The 20,762-nt window shown below is 32.4% G+C and overlaps 2 protein-coding genes across 5 annotated transcripts; one reads left to right on the forward strand and one right to left on the reverse strand.

The window, feature by feature from the left end:
- Positions 1-349: 349 nt before the first annotated feature.
- Positions 350-19,998, reverse strand: LOC116343374. Of its 4 annotated transcripts, none has more exons than XM_031771397.1 (15): positions 19,968-19,998; positions 12,173-12,434; positions 11,018-11,125; positions 9,038-9,135; positions 8,776-8,931; positions 3,328-3,453; positions 3,010-3,246; positions 2,795-2,923; positions 2,537-2,666; positions 2,225-2,437; positions 2,070-2,165; positions 1,896-2,002; positions 1,668-1,807; positions 1,518-1,609; positions 350-868 (listed from the first exon to the last, which is right to left on the reverse strand). In XM_031771397.1, the coding sequence occupies exons 2-15, from the start codon at positions 12,389-12,391 to the stop codon at positions 710-712; spliced, it is 2,010 nt and encodes a 669-aa protein (XP_031627257.1). In that variant the 5' UTR covers positions 12,392-12,434; positions 19,968-19,998; the 3' UTR covers positions 350-709. The 4 variants fall into 4 exon arrangements, with proteins under 4 accessions (XP_031627257.1, XP_031627258.1, XP_031627256.1 ...); XM_031771398.1 differs by lacking the exon at positions 19,968-19,998 and adding an exon at positions 14,965-15,360; XM_031771396.1 differs by lacking the exon at positions 19,968-19,998 and adding an exon at positions 14,584-15,360.
- Positions 19,198-20,513, forward strand: LOC116343375. Its single transcript, XM_031771400.1, has 4 exons — positions 19,198-19,326; positions 19,418-19,516; positions 19,576-19,650; positions 19,722-20,513. Exons 1-4 carry the CDS (start codon positions 19,206-19,208, stop codon positions 19,868-19,870), a joined length of 444 nt encoding a protein of 147 aa, XP_031627260.1. The 5' UTR covers positions 19,198-19,205; the 3' UTR covers positions 19,871-20,513.
- Positions 20,514-20,762: the final 249 nt, after the last annotated feature.

The raw sequence follows: 20,762 nt of genomic DNA on the forward strand, positions 1-20,762 counted from the left end.
AAAAAGTAATATCTTTTTCCAAAAAAGAACTTTTAATTCCCAGATGTTATTCGAAGAAATGGCGACTCAATAAATCGCCTTTATTGTGATGAGGTTAAGTGCCTTTGATAATATGGAAAATGTTAAAGTTGAATTTCCCACGAAACATGCTGTCAAACAAGTGGGCACTGTTTGTTTGTTCCCAAATATATAAATCGAGTTTGTAGAGTTAATCTCATCGTAAAATTCATTGATAATTTTCATGTATTGTGTACTTTCTGTCGTCGACTAAGATTGATTTTGTGGGTTAAATGTATTGAATTGACTGGAAGTTTTGTTTCATAGGATCGACGAAATGAAACAATACAAATAAAGATTGTAAATAATGCTGATTCGTTTATGTTTTGTAACATTGAAACATTTATACATATATTGTTTATTCATACAATTATTTTGTGTGTGAGAACTTATAGACGTTGACAAACACACGTGTTTTGAGTTATATTCCACTATTCTAAATATTTATTTTGGATTTTCACCTTAAGAAAAAAAAAAGTTGTGATTTCGATATCAAATTCACGACACCTAGATAAATTCATGTTTTAGAAATTGTTTCCGTTTTTTTCTGTTCAGAAACAAAAATGCAATACGATCTGGTCCATACATTCGGTGTGCAATGCACATTTTGGTTCAATATAATTACTACATCTGCACGGCACGACTCTGGGGCTTAGAGTTTAACGGACTTTCTTAACTTTGTTTTGACCTCGTGGCGAAATTGTAGAGTCTTTAAAAAGACTGGCTCTATGTCGGAAAACCAAGAGATTTCTTCGCGCTTTTTTATCGGCCCTTGTGATGTCAACCAATATGTGTTCATCAAACCTTTTCCCTGGTAAACAAATCAAAATATTCAACATTATTCAATGTCAATATGATGAAAAATGAACGAACTATTTTAACAACATTGATCTATCAGCGAAACCATCATCTCCATACAGAAATCCATTGTCATCAAAAATCATTTCGCAATTTGCATACATTATCGGTTTTTCTTTGTTATTTTGTTTATTTGGCAAGTTTTTTCTTCTCGCATTGATGCATTTTATCGAAATAATAAAGACAAGACAGCAGACGAACAATTCATTTGAACGCATACAATTCAAAATTCTGATCCAATTGTGAATGTTCAGCAGAATGAAAGTGAACTTCAAAAAAAAACGTCTGTCAGCAAATCAGTGAATGATGACACGTGAATGTCTGTGCAATGCTGTCTGAAGTGTGTAAACATAAAATTTGATATATACATTTTAATGTTGGGTCTCATCAATCAAACAGCTTGAAGAAGAAAAAACAACAACAAAAAAGGGTTGTTGTTATTTTTTCCTGTTTGAAGCTTTTGATGGAAATCATAATCATTTTATATTTGATTGCTTTCTGTATTCGTTGAATGAATTTGGTGACCGATGGTTTGAATTTTTCTTTCTGTATGGTTTCGATGACGAAAAAAAGTCTGTCTGTGTGTGATTTTCGAAACTTACTTTTACATCGATTAATCCACGATGTTCTGTCTTGAACCCGCCAATGCTCATCAGTTCGTTATTCATTTCGGCCGTTATGTGAATTTTCAAAGCTGTCACCAAAAATGAAATTAAAAATAACAATTCGTGAACATCACAATGCAATCATACCTTCTCCGGTGGATTCCATCCGACTCGCAGTGTTGACAGTATCTCCAAACAAACAATACCGAGGCATTTTGGTGCCAACAATTCCGGCGACTACTGGACCTGTATGGGCTCCACACCTAATTTGAAGAAATTCATTTGTTCTGCAAGTAAAGTAAAGACGTACAAAATAGAAAGCGTTAAATGCAATTATATCGATTTAAATTGAGTCAAAATGAGAAATATTAATGCCTTCGGGGAATTCGAAAGTATGTGGCGGCATCAAGCAAGTCCAAGGCCATGGTTGCAATCTCCGAAACATGCTTATTTCCATTTTTCACCGGTAAACCACTTGCTACCTGTTGGCAAATGAGAAAAGAAAACATAACCACCTGGCTGCGACACAATACACTAAAGGATATTAACCATGTACGAATCACCGATTGTTTCAACCTTGTAAACATCATAGCACTCAATTCGTTCGTCGAATACTTTGTAAATTGAATTCAAAAAGTTAACCACCTGAAACAGAACGATGCCATATAATTCGGTCATGTTTAAACTGAATTGAAATTTCAAACCTCAAGCGGAGTACATTCGGCGGCAATTTCAGTAAATCCCACAATATCGCTAAAATAAATGGTCACCTCGTCGTAGTATTCGGCTGGAACTTTTTGTGTTTGTTTTAATTGGGTCGCCACAGATGGGGGTAGCATTTGAAACAATAGCATATCACTTTTGCGTTTCTCTCGTTTCAATTCTTTCGCTTTTTCCGACAAATTACACGCATAAATCTAACATGAGAGCAAAATGGGCACATAAATTTTATTAAGAGCAATCACGTGTATCGAAACAGCGACAAGCAACAAAATAGCGAATGAAATTGAGCCCACCTGAATCGTGTTGGTTGCATTTCGTACTAAAAATATGATGACGGGCGAAACCACTAATACAATCACCAAAATGGCGACACCGATGTAGGTACTGTATTTGGCTTTATTTATATTGGTATTGACGTCGAATCTGAAAACAAAACCAATTTTAAAATTTTCCAGACAAATTCGATTTCACTTGAGTGGTTGCGCCACCACTTTGTCTCCTTAAGAGTATTGCAAGAATAATAATAATAAACCAAGAATGATAATGAATACCCAATCTTTTCGCGGACAAAATTTTGAATTTTTCGCAGCTCATCCAAGTAACTGGCCATTAAATCAAAATATGTGATTGCCTCCTCCACGCTGGAAACTCGCTTTTGATTTTTAACAATCAGGTTGCTTCTGTTTTTTTTTGTAAACAAATTAACAGGATTATCGGTAAATGTGGAGTATCAACCCTCAGACAAAAATTCAAAAATAACACCTACGAATTACGAAGACTCCCGTATCCAGGCATAGAAGCCAATCGCTTGTAAACTGGTTTGATGTCTGGCACGTAGTTTATTGTTGTGTTCAATAAATCTTTGCCCAACATATCATGTCTTATGTAGTCAACGTATTTATCCGAACTTAATAATCCACGCCCGAAATAATTGATACCATGCACCGATGCTATACCATAACACTCAATACTCCGCAAAATATTCTTAAAACCTACCAAATGCCTATTGATTATAGAATGAAAACAACGGAAAACAATGTGATATGAACAATATAAAAATGATTTTAATTTAACATTGAAGTACCTCCAAACACCGCTATTGTCTGTTTCTTTGATTTGATTGGTCAAATGGTCGAGAAGAGCGGCATTCACTGTATTATACCATTGCATCACATCAGCCATACTACTCTCTTCCGAATGAATTTTCGATCTAAATACACAAAATTACACAAAAGCTTATTTCATTTTTATCTAAAGCACACACAATTTTATCAATCGGCTTGTCTGCTTTTGACGAAAAAAAAAACGTCTGCGGGAAAAAAATCAAATAAATAAATCAGAATAGAAAAAATAATCGAACAATCTATTGGAATTATTTCATCCCCAAAATGACGCTCTTTGTTGATTGATTTTCAATCGATGTGACCATTCCATACACAAACAGAAAATGGTGTTTATTTATTTGCTTAACGTTATTGAATATTATTATGATGTCAATTTACAGTGATTCATAACATCCCGAGTGATTATTTTATGTCTACTTGAAAGTCTTTCACTCAAAAGTTCTCTTTTATTTTGATTTGGTCATGCTTCGTTGGCGCATGATTGCGCGCTGATTGGAACATTAAGGAAAGTGAAATTTTCTGAACTTTTGGGAAGGACCATTACATTCACTGAGAATAAATACAATGCGATGTTTTCAATTTTTTTATTTTTGGCCATGTCAATGTACCACTTTCCATCTCTTGGTACATCCTTGAGACAATCATCGGCAATCTATTTCTTGCGCAGACATGTGGTGTGAAAATATGCCATCGTAGCAGGTGTTTATTTTAACCATGCCTGATGGGGTCAACAACAGATAATGCGTCACACTCTACGAATCACTGCCAATTTAATTGAAATTGTAATTAAATACAATAGTTCAGCCATTGATTCTGTTTACTTTCGGCATGTTTCGATAATAAATTGGTGAGAATGCCATTAAATTTTATGGATTCACTCCCAAAATGAAATGCGACAGTAATTTAAATATAAACACACACATACCATTGTGGGTTGGTGCGCGCTCGTAATTTACGATATTCTTTATATTTATGCATATATTTACATATACTATATTCATTGAATTCAGAGACGTAAAACTTATCGCAACATCTTCAAACATTCCGATATCGATTATTATGGTTCATTCAATGAATTCTGAATTGAACGATAAAAAAGAATCCCACAAATAAATACATTGTTTGATTCAAAAGACAAATTTCAAGACCTTTTTTTATAGATCAATAAAAATAAATGAATCGAAAACACAAAATCTCCACAATTAACTTCAACACAAAAATTATTATTGTTTCACTTATCATACATAATACACACATTTTATTGCGAGACTAAATATGCCATTATTTTGTTTATATTATTCAAACAGACTATAAATACGAAAAAAGAAGGTAGTCCCAATGTTGCATTCTATTGAGTTTCCATGAAATCAGACAATATATTTGGATTTTGTCATCTAGATATTTCACTTCATCTGGATAACGTTGGGCGACGATATGGAGTGAAAACAATAGAAGTGATTGTTCTATTGTATAGGTTTAAAAATACTACCAAAACTATAACAATCACTTCTATTGTTTTCATTTCGTATCACCGCCTAACGTTATCCAGATGAGCTGAAATATCCAGATGACAAAATTCAAATATATTGTCTGCATGATATATCTACTCCATTCAAATTCATCCGCTGAAAACGATTCGTATGCAATGGGGTTAAATCAAATCAATCGAAACGGGTAATCGCAAACAGCATTTGCATCCAAAATAAAAGATTCTACTATATTTTTTTCTCTTCTTTGCGTAACTCCTTTTTTTTCTCATCTTATTGGCCTGTTTTGATGTTCTTAAAATTAAAGAGAGAGAAAAATGTTGGTATGGTCAATTTAGCTTGTTATTTTCACTCTGAAGTCTAGGTAGTTAATACGTATCCCTTAATTTCGGCATCACAAACTGCAGCATTAATCCAATACGAAAATTATGTATAGCACAAGTTTAATCATGAGAACAATTTAGGTAGCTGTTAATTATATGAATTGGGTGCAAGTGAAGTAAAGCCTTTTATTCGCCGCACAATATTTGTTATTACAGACCATTACTTTGTCAGAGTCAACACAATTGCATCATTTACCATTTGGATAACCGCTTGGAATTCAACGAAAGATTAAATAAGAATGTGCATTGATATGATATTTCATTTGGTGTTTCACAGTCAACATACTTATCAATTCCGCATATGAACTACTCATTAGTTCACTCGGGGTAAATTACAATTAATATGCCTCTTACGAACAAACTAACATTATATACTGGTGGAAGATACTATACAACACTAGTTGGAATGAGACACAAACACCAATTAGCTGGCAACAATTTGAATATTTGAACTTTTTCCAGCAACGGGAAGCTTCATGAGGGAATAATATGAACACAATTATTCTTTCTATTGATGATGATTGGTATTCATATTAATTGAATTGTTGGTTTCATAGTTTTATGCACAGTACGATAGAGTTTAGTTTTTATTGGTTTTATTTTCATCGCAAATAATAGACGGACGGCTCGGAATTGGATTATCTGTTACAAGACCATATATGTATAGATATTATGTCAAGGAGAAATCATCCGACGAAAAAAAAAAACAACTCGTCCGTCTTTCATCACCATGGGGAACCGCTTTTTTACTGTGACCGTTTTCATCTATTTTCAGCCCATGTGATTATACTCTTTTAATAACAATTGAATACACACTTCTGAAGCATAATGACAAGTGACAGTATTTATTATTATAAATCGAAGTTTGTGCGTCCAGTACATAGTAACTTAACTAGTTAACTTAGTAAGTTATGTTGTGCAAAAACGTGCATTTAAATCAATGGTGGCATGAAATGAGTCCATCGAATCGACTTCATCACGATAAAATATGAACGAATTGAGGGAAGCGAATAAGTTTTTATTCATATTTTTGAGTATACTTTTCTACAGATCCTTGATTTGCTCATGAAAAAGCAGAGACATTCAATTCGAAAAAGTCCATGTTTAAAATTAGAATTTCACTTCCACATGGATAAAAGTTATATTTACTGTCTTGAGATTAATATCATTCAGAGTATTATATCATCGCCATTAGTCCATGATTCGAGATGCATCAATGAAAAATGATGTAGCACTTCAACAAATGATGGCATCCTCAATTTCATTGAATTTTCCAATTGAGTTACACATGAAATTCCGGTTGGTTTTCCATTGTTACGAGAACCACAATACTCTTGGACATGAAGAAATCCATTATTGTATATATTTCACAAGATCGTAATTTTTCTCCAAAAAATGGCAACGTTTTTCAATTCACCTCCATGTTTCATTCACCTTATGGCATAAAAAATGGCCGCATATACGATTTATTACAATGTTTTATAAATCTAATAATGTGATATTTGATCGAACCAAAATCGACATATGTGAAACACAAAATTGCTAATGCTGAAAATAAAAATCGCATTAGTTTTAAGAGGTTTCTCTCCCTCTCATTCGGTTTATGATTCACAACTTAAAATGCATACTTATCAAAAATGCTTTACAACATATTTGAAAAAGAATGAAAAGCACATAAATATTGCGATTAGAGGTTACTTTCGCTTCTATTCTTTATTATGCCTATAAACACAATGAATAATAAAATGTTATTTTTTGACAAGGAGACAAGGCAAGCCTCACGTATTTTTACATCCACTATATACATATTATCCAGTTTGTCTGAGCCCGTATCTTAAAATGTCTATTAGCTTGAGCACCAACAATACGTTATTTGAATTTTATTAACCGGCAACGAAGCACTTATTCGGTGAGTGTCAATGTCGGAGCAAAAGTCTTGAGCCGATTGACCAGTTGCTGATATTCAAGAGAAATTAGTAAGCAACTTGCAAATATTAAAAGCAGAAACTGTTCATTCAGTGTGCGCCAATGCCTCGTCAATATAGACAGCAATTTTAATGAATCGAATTGTATCCACAATGGAAAAAGTAATTTGGAAATCACTTTGAGTCACAATTAAAGTGCTGAAAATTTAATAGTCTTCTCATAAATAACTGAATTTCATAATTTTTATTAATTACTCAAACGCATAGTATCACGCTTTGCCACTTATTATTATTCTTTTAAGGCCTATCATGGTGACTAGACATAAGGCCTGTTCCAAATCAAATTTTATTCATTGAAAAGTCGATAGCAACATCAAATCGTAATTTTAATTCAACTCTAATATCTTTGGTTCCCTTTTCGGCCAGCATCTTAAGTAATATTAATAAATGGACGCGCATGGAACGTAGTTGATGTTATTCTTTCCGCCTACTTTCATGATTCTTAATAAAATCGCAATATTTATTTGCGGCTTATTTTGAGCGATACCCAAAGCGGTGTCGATGAAAATCGTTCATCATTTCATTTTAAGGGCCGATTTCATCAGTTGGCTGTTCTTCAGTAAATGATAAGTAAACATTGAGTGTGATGTACGTCTCAAAGTTTAAATGCCCAAAGATTTTTTTAGTCTGTTGTAGTTGAATCAAGGGGTAATTATCAATTCGATTATAATGTCTCTTGCGCTCATTTTTCATCGGCTTGTTGACATAAAAAGAACCCCTAGCTTCTAGGCTTCTTGTATAAGTTTAGTAAATTGAACGAGAATTGCGATTTTGTCTGCATTATTTGAAAAAAGCAAATAAAATGTTCACGCGGACGTGATTTTCATCATGCACTTTTGCGTCGAAAGTGTTTCAACAATATTTCACACACCTAAAAACACTTTGAATAAAGATTTGTTGTTATTTTTAAAAAGTTTTTCTTTGTAACGTGCTGCATTAAAATGCAAAATGAGTTCAACAGTGTTCTATTGAAGCCAGTGTTTCATTGAATAGGCGAATGCTTCTGGATTGTATGGTGCATTGGATGTATCACGTTGTTGTGACAATGCAATGGCAAAACACTGAATTTAATTCATTTAAATGCAATGTTGCATATACTTTTATCATAATTTCCTTTCAATTTATCCGTGTTGCGAAATATGCGTTTAGAATTTTTCCCTCTAATTCCTTTTTTCTCCACTTCGTTGAATACATAAAACTGAATAAAAGTCAAAACATTGCGTTTTAATCACATCATCACACGTGATATTCAAATCATATAAATATTTGTTTGACGCGCTACGACTAGCCGTTAATTTGATTTTTATTCATTGTGCGAATGGAAAATTCTCTATTTAAGCTGTTGATGCACTCGGTCATGTGTCAAACGGATACGTTGTGCAGTTTTTAATTTAATTTTTTTTTTTCCATTATGAATATGCAATGAACGTGTGCATACATATTAAAAATGCAGACAAACACACTCACACCATATTGACTTCAAATGAAGCGTACACAATATGTTTGATTTAGAATTGCATTGATAAATGGATGTATGTGCTGTGCATACTTACCGAAAATCCTCAAGCTGTCGCAAAAACTCCGTTCGATTCAGATTTTGTTGTTTATTTAAAACGTCATCGATAAATATGGGCACAACTAGATCAGGAAATTCCGGTAAATTGTTCAAAGCTTCATTGGTTACGGCGAATCGTGACGATAAATTTGATCTGGTTTGAATGACAGAAATTTGATGTGAGAAAATTGTTAGCATATCGATTTTAATTGAAATTGTTTGGAGAAAAGTTGATGCAGTTGATGTGTACGTGTACTAACCTTAATGTACTTCCGTTTGTGAAAATAAAAAAGGCCACTTCAGAACGTTCTAGTTGAATTTGCGTTACCACTTTTCCCAATCCAGTTGCTAGCGTAACCTATTTATGATGGACGTTACATAACGAATGTTGATAAAGTAGAGTGTGTATGAGATCCATTTGAAAAAATTTATTAGAATTAGCATTTTTCCATTGAGATTATCCATTCTCAATTATTAATCCCTCTTTTCACGCGCACACTTAATCAAAACCATAATTCCACTTCAATAAATTCATCCGTATTATAATAATATGAAAGCGGTGCAGTTTTGCGCGAACATGTAATTTCATTCATCAGACTGAGTCTATATGATAAAATGAATGATGGAATTGAAAATGTGGAAGAGATGTTGTTGCAACAAGTTGTTTTCAATGATTGGATTTAAACAACCTGTTGGTACCACTATTAAGATTTATGTCTTGCATTTCAGATAATTCACATTGAATAGCAATTGAAGCGAGAGTGTATAACAGTGCTTGAGCAGCATGTGTAATGATGAAAAACAGGACATTCAATTTATCGAAATAAATTCACGACATCGCAATACTTTCATAAGATTCGAACTTTTCTTTTTGAAACGATTGAGCAAGGGGGAAAGTACTAAATACGTCTAATACCAGTAATACGATCTAGTACAATAAAAATACCGAAAAATACCAAGTAATACGATTTAGTAATGAGGAATTTTTAGAGCACTGACTGAGAGAAACGAGACACATGCAAACCGAAATAATTAAAATTCAAAGCACACATTTTTGTTGATTTTGTTAAATATTTTTACATTTTTGAAAAGTGTTCTAAGAAGCTGACACAATTTCATATTTAAACAAAATCTCTACACAAATCAGAAGATGAAAAAATATATTGGACCGAAGTTAGGTTAGATTTTTACATGTCAAAGCTAACAAATCTTGTGTTTTGAAGAAATATATATAAAATCTTGTGCGTTTATGACATTGATTCAGTTATTTTGTTAAATTAATATTTTGTAATATTAAAATTGTAAGCAAGAGTGATACAAAAATATTGTTTTCAAATTATTTTTCTTTCACACAGATGAATATCAGATCGCTTGTGAATACTCTAAAAATGTGTAGTACTAAAGTGTATTACATGGTATTTTTCGGTATTTTTATTGTACTAGATCGTATTACTGGTATTAGATGTATTTAGTACTTTTCCCCTTGCGATTGAGTCACAGTCGGAACGCTTATCTCCCAAGTACTAAGCGTCTTGACAACTAATTTATGGTCGAGTTTTATCCGCCAGAGCTATTTCCTTCGATGAATGTTTATTTCGGAAAATTACTAAACACATCGAAGCAAACAAAATGCAGACGATGCACACTGTGCACTAAACCGTTTAATATATTGACAGCAAAATATTGATTTTATGGAAGAACAGACAAATCAGCAAAGGAAATCCACTTGGAAATAAACGCTCATTTATATTTTGAAGAAATATAAGAGAAAAGGGGGCGCGCGAGAGGTGAAAAGTGAGTCCAAGTCGCCAACTTGTTAATAATGTGCATTCTGATGCAGTCGACAAAAGAGAACGCCAGAGACAAGTGCACGGAAATTGTTACGACATTTGTGTGAAAAAGCACGTTCATGCTATATAAATTTTGATTAAACTAATTCTATAGCAATTTTCCGGCTTTGGTTTCTTTTACGATATCAACAAGTCAACAGTGTAAACACATATACATACACAAGGTTTTGTAAACACAATGACCAATATTATGTGCAAATTGCTTTTTTCACTGCCGACCCTTCCTTCGTACGAGTGAGTGAAATACGAGTGTTTCCATTCGATAAATCTTGTGCTGTTTTTTTTTTTCTCTCTTTTCATTGGCGATAAATTATGAAAATGACAAACAAAGTAATCGCTCTCTGTTCGCCCTTCGCATGCATTGAAAATGAAGTGAAATATTTGACTTACCTGTGTTTCTGTGTCTGAACTGTCTATTTGAGATTTTAATAATTCGTTTAATGAATAGGATGTTTGTATAATCAGAGCCAGTATTGGGATAAAAGGCAATATTATCATCTATGGCATGAAAAAGAAAAACAGAAGAATAAAAATTAGTATACATACAGCTGCCGTCTTCCATAAATTCAATAAGACAATTAGAGCACACTAACTGCAAATGCTAATCTCGATAGTTTCTCTCTACAACGCACTTACGGTGAATTATTGCCGAATAGATTCCGGTCGATTGCAATAAACGGCTTTATATCTTCCAATTAAATCTTCAGACTAAACGAAATGAATACAGACCATTGTTCCGATAGAACAGTCAATCATCGTTTAAAAGAAACATTTGTGTGTCTCCGAACCGCCGTACTATGATCCGAATAAGTTGCAGAAAATCGATACGATTTAAGACACTTAAAAAACATTTTTCTTGATGTTGCGTTTCAAATTGGATTTGGCCACCATGAAATGGTGCAAATAACATAAAAACAAATAAAAAAGATTAACTTTGTCGATGAAAGGAATGAATGAAGAAAATTCGCTTAAACGCACTCATCAAAAGTCTGCTATCCATGACAACCAACGCAACGTATTCGGTATTTGATACATCAAAATCATATGATTCTAATGGGGGTTAATGTTAACCAAGTAAAGTGTACACATTTCCATTCGAGAAGGAACAAGTTTTGATTGGCTTCGGCACAATTTTGACAGTGATAACGGCCCCACTAAAATCCAAATCTAGAGAACAAACATAATTCCCCCATCACGGCCAATCTGTCACATATTTCATGCGTCTCCAAAGTTATCACATGCTTCTTGAGCTCTGTATTGAATACAGATTCTTCACACATTAAATGATATTTTCGATAACTTTGCAAAATAAACGCGCATTTTCGAAATTGTATCGAGAAACTAAAGACCATTGGCAAACATCTGATAACACTTATTATCCACTTCTATCAATGATTTAATCTGCGAAGATTTGATATCATTTTTATTCAATTTTGGAACTCAACTTGAAAAAAAACGAAAACTTTTTCCCATGGGATGTGCGAAAAAAATGATTCGTTCCCTTTACCCTGCAATATAACGTGCATATCAACATTGAAAACTGACCTGTAGCAACTGGAACCGTCTTCCACTTTTTATCGCTGGATTTGTTGCGTTTGAACTACAGCATGTCGATGGTAAATCGCTCGTTGAAATATCCTCTGAGCTAACGGATCTCAATGAACATGTATCGTTTGTCGAACCATTTCGTATGTTTAAGTTGTTCTGATTTTGTATTGGGCCCGACGGGGTTCCTTTTGCTAGATTACATTTTCCGTTCCACATTTTAATTGATCCGCTTTTTACACACAACACAAAACTTCTTGTCCTATCAATAAACATCGATTAATTTTTATTAGATCCAACAACTCATACTTCAATCTAAAAATAATCGCTTCTTCTTCTTTTAACATGATTTTGTTGTAAATGTGATGAATATGTTAATCCTAGACAAATAATTATGAGCAAATATCAGATAGCGACTGTTAATTCGAGATTTGTAGGTCTCGTGGGTCTTGAATATGGTGAATGTCCAATTTTTCAACGCAATTCCTATATGAGATGTGTCGTAATTCGAGAGACATTACTAATTATGCGGCGTTCGGTCATTTTTTTTTGTCAAATAACCAATGGTAAGCGCGAGAGTCAATTGATTTCTTTTTACAGTCAAAGTTTGAAAAAAGCATATAGAGATAGTCGTCTCTATGCGAGGGAAACACAATGAACATGATACAAGGGAGTCGTTTTTTTATCACGCTTCTATTGTGCAAACGTGGTTGTGACTAGGACTATATATGCGTGTATGACGACGACAGCTGCGATGATAATGACAACAATTATGAAAAGAGAAAAAAAATATATAATAATGTGGGTTGATCTAAATGATAACGACAATGACAAAAATCATAGCTGTCATCACTAATAAATGTTACTTTGCTCGTTTCAATACTGTAACGAATCATTGAATGGGGAAAATGTGCAAAAATCATACATTCAGGTCCAAATGAGATGCGATAACTGATTATACTATACAAGGCGGTGTATATTTTTATAAGCAATTTATTATTTGTAATTGAGTAAAACTTGGAAAATTTCCGTATTTTATGCCAGTTTTTGTGATTTTAATATTTCATTACATTTTTTATTGACAGGCTGAACTTTTGTGTGAAAGTTCATGTGAAGATAAAGAGATTTGAACGCAAAATTTTATTCGTTTCATAAAAATAGACATTTCTTTGTTTTACGCTTGACTTCCAATCAATAATTTCTAAGGGTGGATTTCAAATAAAAAATGAGATCAATTGATTTGAGAAGCAGAGATCAAATCAAATATACCATTTGATTTGTTTTCACCTATTTATTTGTTCTCACTTCCAATCAAATTACTTATTTAATTTGGATGCATCATTTCAAATAATGATTTTCAGAGTGATTTGTCGATTTTTCAAATCATTTGATCTCAAATCTGATTTGACAAATTAAATTTTAATTTACAAACTTGACATTGTCGGACGAATTTTAAAGAACGACTAACATTTGTACACGGTTCGTACAAGACAATAGGTATTTTACGCATCAGTAAAACAAAATCATTGAAATTTAACTCTTTGAATGAGTCTCATTCTTCGAGAGAAAAAAAGCATTCATTCTTCACCGCTTTTTAGCACCAAATATTGATAAACAACAACTGAAAAAACTGCATTGCAAAATGGCATGCAAAAATACTTGATGCAAATAAAAATAAACAAATATTAGTAATTCAATTATCGAAATGAAAAAAAGACACAATATAATTTGTAATAATATGGATCCCACCACTGAGCACCATACACATACTCGCGAGAGACTTATTTGTTCGCGTTTACATTTCGTTTGCTTCTCTCATTGACTCTCATCGTAATTTATGAATAAAGGCTGCCATTATAATAATTCATCTATTCGTTTGTGAATAAAAGCGTGCCCATTTGACAAAAACTTGGCTCGTCCGAATCAAGCGAATACATGTGTAACCAGCTTTCGGCTCCGAATGTTTACTTTAATTTGAGAAAATCTAGTTCAATCTCAAGCATACACGAAAACTAAACATAATCCAAAAGTTTTTCTATTTTTATTGGACAAATAAATGGATTAAAGGCAAATAAAGATGAGCATTTCTCTCTTTTTCATCTTCACATATGTGCTGCTTCAAGAGAAAGTCAGTTTATTCTACGGCGAAGTGTCCTCCAATACGAAAAAAAAATGTTTTTCATGTGCTGATGAAATGAAGTGTGGTCACATGTTTTAATCTCAAATCAGCCATACAATTCTCTGGTTGTGTGAGAGAGTGATGCAATTGCTGAATATTGTGCAGGTGTAATTATTCAATTTATTCTTGATTAAATGTGAATAGAATATATGTGGCAGATTAGGGTTTAAATGGTCAAATGTCTTGTGAAAAGAGTGAAAAAATGATCACATTCAATAACATATTTACTCACTCGAATAAAAATCCGTGTCTAACAAGTGACAGAAAAAAAGACAGAGCGTTTGCTTGGTGTAACAATTGAAAAATGTATGAAGTCAATAAAATTAATGAATGCTATTGAAATACACAATAGAATTCACCAAACGATTCACAGTGGTTAATGCGCGCTTTTTTTTTGCTTGTTTCGTGGTTACAAACTTAAATCCATTGATTTTTCTATATGAACTGAGCGCATTGTGAACGCAGTCGTTGCATCTCTTCAAATTAAATTGTACAATTTTCACTTGTGCACATAAATCCCAACAAATTTTTACGCTTGTCAAGATATGATTACGCTCTATTTTTATCAAATATTTTTATTTGTGCAATCATACAGAAGAATGGCAAAAAAAACCTTGTCTCAATTGAAGTTTATGATTAATGACGTATAAGTATAAGTATGTCTATGACGCATTTCCATTCTAGTGTTCAATGTTTGTACGATCCGGAGTTTTTTCTATCTTCTTTTTCACTTGGTCACTTTTTATTTTATGAGATGAACATCAGTTTTGATCAATGTTTACAGGACACATACTGAAATCAGTTTCACCACAATTTATTCATCCTTTGTAGCTGATCACAAATTCTTTTCACCTTGCAAAGATTGAAAATGTTGAACTTAAAATAAATTCACACGACTGAATCAACAGTTGTTTGAATAATGTTGTTTAACTTTCGCGCCTCTAGTTGAATAAAATTGGTCAGCAAACTAAAGCCGTCCGTTCAAGGCAAACACACAAATTGAACTGAAATTATGCTGTCTACGGTTCGTTATCCGCACACTCTATACTCCACAATGTGATGCGAGCAACGCGCAGAACAAAATGATACACAAATTTTCTTTATCCACTTTGCACACAGCGCTTTCGCTGTGCGTCTCTACTTTCTGAAGTTCAGCAATACACATTGCGATCAGCATATCAATTGCTTTGCAAGTTTTCTATTGCAGTTGAGAATGACTTTGAAAACGATTAATTTCAAATGAAGTGAAAACTGCAATCTATAGAGAACTTTTTTAATTTACCGGCAATTTATTTGGACGCAAACATGCTGTCATTTTGTCATTCTTCTAACATTATATCGAATTAATAATAAAAAAAAATTTCATTTCAAGAATGCAAACGGAATAAACAATTTTGATAAATATGAATTCGGCGATATACTTAAAGTTATCAAAACAATTGTGACCACAAGATAGACATGTCCTGTGGATTTACAATGTGATATAGTTCAATGTCATTTTTTTTTTCGTTGTGCATAATCTAACGCACATAAATTAGTGTCAGCGCATTAAAATTGGGTTATTTCGATCATTTGTTACGGCGTAATGCAAATGAAATAAATAAAATTCAAGGGAAGAAAAACAAGAGCCGCCGCAATGAACTTTCCACAGAAATGATTATATGACAGACGAAACAATGCCTTGGCCACACCTTGCACATTCAAACCAGATAGTTTGATGGATCACACACACACACACACACCACACAATGTCCACATTGTTGAAGGCACGAGACAACGGTCATGCATATTCATATTCAAAAGTTCAACTATTTTATTGGATCGGTGTAATTAATAGCACTCAATTAGAAAGATACACAATTGTTCTATTGATTTTTTTCTTCACTTTTTCTTTCACCACAATTTAGTTGCGGGTACTTTCACGCTTGTAAAAATTTATTACACGAATTACCGTTTGTCGACATAGCTAATTTCCATTTTGTTGGTTTCTCTTTCGATTAGCTCATCATTAGCAATAATTAGAGCATTCGTGAAGAAGTACACTATTTAGCAAATAATCAACCATTAGTCTTTGTTTCGATTTCATTTCGTTTGTTCAATCAGTCAACAGTGGAATAAACAAAATGGAGCTAATTGAATGCAAATTTGCACAAATTTAATTGTAACGCAAATTATTATTTTCATATTATAAAAGTGATAATCAAAGACCACATGGATTTTGAAGATTCGAGTCGATCTGTTTTTTTTTTAAAACAAAAATCATGATCTCTTTCATTTAAAGACTGACTATAACACTTTTGAATCTTATTTCAAATATGAAGGAGTGGGTATCAATAACAAAAAAGAAACATATTCTCCGAAAAAGCCATAAAGAATAAATTTTCTTTTGAAAACCCAACAATTGTCATAATAAAGCATAACATGAAATTTGTTGGTGTCTGATAACATTCTCTCATTTTTTTTAATCTCAAATTTATAACAATTGATTACTTATTCAAATTCTAATCATGATTTGTGTGATTTTTTTCATTCAGTTTTCACTTATTGATAAGATGATAATTCTTATTTATACAATTGTGTAAGAATATCTGACGTGTCTCAGATTATTCCAGATCAAATTCGATTGATTGCCTCCTTCCCGTCAATGAATCACCGCCCATTCACAGATTTGCAAACTGTCCATTGAATGCTCAATTTCACTTTTAAGCGTGAATTTAAAAAACCATGTACTATACATACTATACATATAATCATTTAAAGAATGTGAATACATCAATTCATTCACAAAATAAAGTATCCTTAATGTGAAGAGAAATATTATTAAAACGTACGTGACACGTTTATAATACATAAAGTAATATCTTTTTACAAGTTACACTAAAACTGAAGAAGAACTTATGATGAAAGCAATGTGCTTTGTTGAGCTAATTAAATCAACATTTTTTTTATTATAAATGAACAGAGGAAACATGCCTGTTCTGAAGTGGAATAAATGCACTTAAAAAATTGGAATATTTTCATAGAGGCGACAACAAAGCATTACATAGAATTGATATTTAAGTCGTATACAATCCCTCGTTATAATTTTTCCTCCAGACACAAGTTGATATATGAATTTTTTTAATTACATCTTTCACAGTACTAGACACTTTTCATTATGTGTAATCATTTTCACATTAATGAAATAGTAACAAGAACTATGTGAAATTTTTTCTAGTAAATGCACGTGGCACGTTGGAAATTTTTATGAATATGGCATTGAAACTGATGCTACAAGTTATAGTCGTCAACTGAAACATTTTCTGAGCTTTTTCGTGAGAAATGGGTTTTCGCGTGCAAATGTTGCAGACATTATTTGAAACATATATATTTGAATATGTACTCATTAATCCGAGTAATAATAATTTTTTCACGGAATTTCAATTGTTGTGGATTAAATTATAGAAAATAAGATATTTTTTTTTTGAAAATTGATTTACATCGGAGTTATATTAAGTATTCTTGTGGGTATGAGATTATTAGGCTTAAAGTAGGCCCATGTTATTTATAGGTTATGTTTATACGGCATAATTATTATGTGAGTGAAGAATCAGTACAGACAGCACTCGCTTCATCCACATGATGCTTTTTTAAATAAATTTATAAATAAATGAGTTGAAGATTATTGACATTGCCTTGAATCGCTATCATTATTACTTTTCCGCACACACCCAGTGCTTAAGGTAAAGTATTGGAATCGGTCGAAAAATTAACACCCTCAAAAAACATGTTTTCTGGGTGTTTTACCACGGAGCCAGGGAACACGAATCAGTCAATTTTTCGATGTCCGAATGTATGTGCGTGGTACCCTGTACCCTGTACGCAAAAATTTGTTAACACGATAACTTTCAAACAAGAAAATTAATTCAAAATCTGACTTCACAGGATGATTGGGGGGTGCCGAGGAATTGAAACCATTAGATTTTGAGCGACTTTGGTTTATAGAGTGACGTGTCATGTCTGGTGTGATGCCCATGGCCATCCATAGGAAAAATTCAAATTTTCTTCCAAAAGTGATATTTTATGTATTCTTAAATACTCAAAAATATGTAATGGGGGGTTTTGGATACGAGAAAACCGAATATGACGTTAGTTTTGCGATAAAAATGATTTTCGACACTATTTTCATATAAAAATTTCAAAAAATTTTGATTTTTGTATGAAAACCATGCCTGTATCATATCGTAATGAGCTGAAACTTTGCACAGCTTATTTTTTTCACTCAAAAATAACATTTCGAGATTTTGAAGAGATTTAAATGCAAATTAGGGGTACCTCCCATACAAAATTTTGGATTTTTTGCTCAAAAACGAAAATTTTGTATGAAAACTCAATTGTATTGAAATTTCTTCAAACTTTCAGAATGTTAGCTTTTTGTGAAAAAGATAACATCTGTAAATTTTCACATGATTACGATATCATACAGGCATTGAAAAGTCGTTCAAAAATTATTTGTATCGCAAAACTTATATCAGATTCAGTTTTCTCATGAATTTATATTTACGGTAAAAGATACGTAATGAATGCATGTTGTGGATCACAGTGCGGAAAAGTTCATCTTACGGATGTAAGACATTTTATTTATTTAAGGAACTTGAAATGAATGATCGCATTTCAAGCAAAAATAATAAATAAACGCTTACGATAAGCATATCTTTTTTCAGAATATTTTGTTTGTGGTTATTGTTTACAAAATGCATACAAATCCATAGCAACTGCAATACAGCTTCTGTGTTAAATTGATAGGCGATTAATTATACAAAAAATAATTGTATACAAATTTGGTCATTTAAAAGGATAGAGTAGACGTGTAAAATGTATCAGTTGTCGTGGAATTTTTTCAGCAATTACATTATTTCATTCTCTGAAATGGCATTCGGAAAGTATCTATCAGCTGTGGCTTTTATAGCCTTAGTCATTCTTTCATTTGAAGAAAGTAAGTGAATAAAGTAATTAAAATTAATTGAAAACCTTTATATTAACCTGTGAAAACAACTAAAACGTGAATTTATTAAACATTTCTGTAGCGTGCGCTCTCAAATGTTGGAGATGCCAGTCAAGTGGCAAAAATGGGAAATTTTGTAATGATCCGTTCGATGCGAATGCCGTTACACCAGAACAAAAACGTTCGGCCACCATTTCTTCATAACGTAATTTTACCACTAAAAACTGTTTTTTTTTACAGGATGGGCTTTTGTGAACTGTCCAACTCCGGCTGGATCGAATCAAAAATCAGTATGCAGAAAAATGACACAACTTGGTAAATCAACTTTCTTTTCTTTTGCCTAATATTATTGAAGTTAGCTTTTTTTGCTTTTACTGAAATTGTAGTCAACGAAATTACTATTGTCTCTCGTTCGTGCTACTTCGAAAAGGAAAGTGCTTCCAAAAACGACTGCATGAATGATAACACACCATCGTATGTAAAGACAGAAACCTGTGAAACATGTTCGTATGATGGATGCAATGGGGAAATATAGAGCCAATTCTACCAATGATTTTATTTTTCGAATTTGGATTATATCTTTATAGTTTGATTTTTAATAATGGCAAATTCAAGAAAATCTTTCACAATACACTTTTTTCCCATTTTTGGTTTCTGTAGTTTTCAACGATAGAGTTCCAAAGTTAACTGTTTTTGTTAAAAATTAAAATGTTGTCTAGTAATAGGTTTCTTATGCTTCCAATTTATATTTTGTTATCAATGATTACTGATAGCTGTAACCTAGGGGTTTGGAACTCGGAAAAAAACTTCAAATAAACACCGTTTTTTATGAATTGGTTATATAAAGCCAAATACTCGGAAATTTCCATGTTTATTTGTGATTATGCAGATAACATGAATAAGAATACAGCAGCGATGCGAAACACACACACCGCACAAAATAACATCAATAATTGTTGTTATTATTTTATAGGGAAACAATTTCACACAAAAAAGCTATTTTTCTTCGATAACCCCGAATATTTAAATTTAAATAATAAATTTCCCCCAAAAGCTGTAACTTTGTAGAAAACAAAAAATTTGAAATTGATGATAACAGGGAGTTTATTGTCCTGTTGTTTGTTTATTTTTTTCAATTGTTCAAGTTTATTTAATAAGCAATAAAAAACGAACTGTAAGCAAATGTCTTTTGGTTTAAATATATTAGGATATAAATGATCATCTCAAATCGACTATGATTCTGATTAGTTTAATATAACAGATTTTAATTAAAGAAGGAATAAAACGTTTTTTTTTTATTTGTAATCAAGACCTCGTGCAGCAATTCATTAAAAGGTGATATCAAAATATTGAACTCTCTCTCTCTCTCTCGATTTTTTAAATGTTTTATAGATACAGCAATTTCTTGAAAATATATGTTCTGGTTC

The sequence above is a fragment of the Contarinia nasturtii genome, unplaced genomic scaffold (assembly GCF_009176525.2).
Source record: "Contarinia nasturtii isolate CC-2019 unplaced genomic scaffold, AAFC_CNas_1.1 Cnas_scaffold_993, whole genome shotgun sequence".
Taxonomy (NCBI): domain Eukaryota; kingdom Metazoa; phylum Arthropoda; class Insecta; order Diptera; family Cecidomyiidae; genus Contarinia; species Contarinia nasturtii.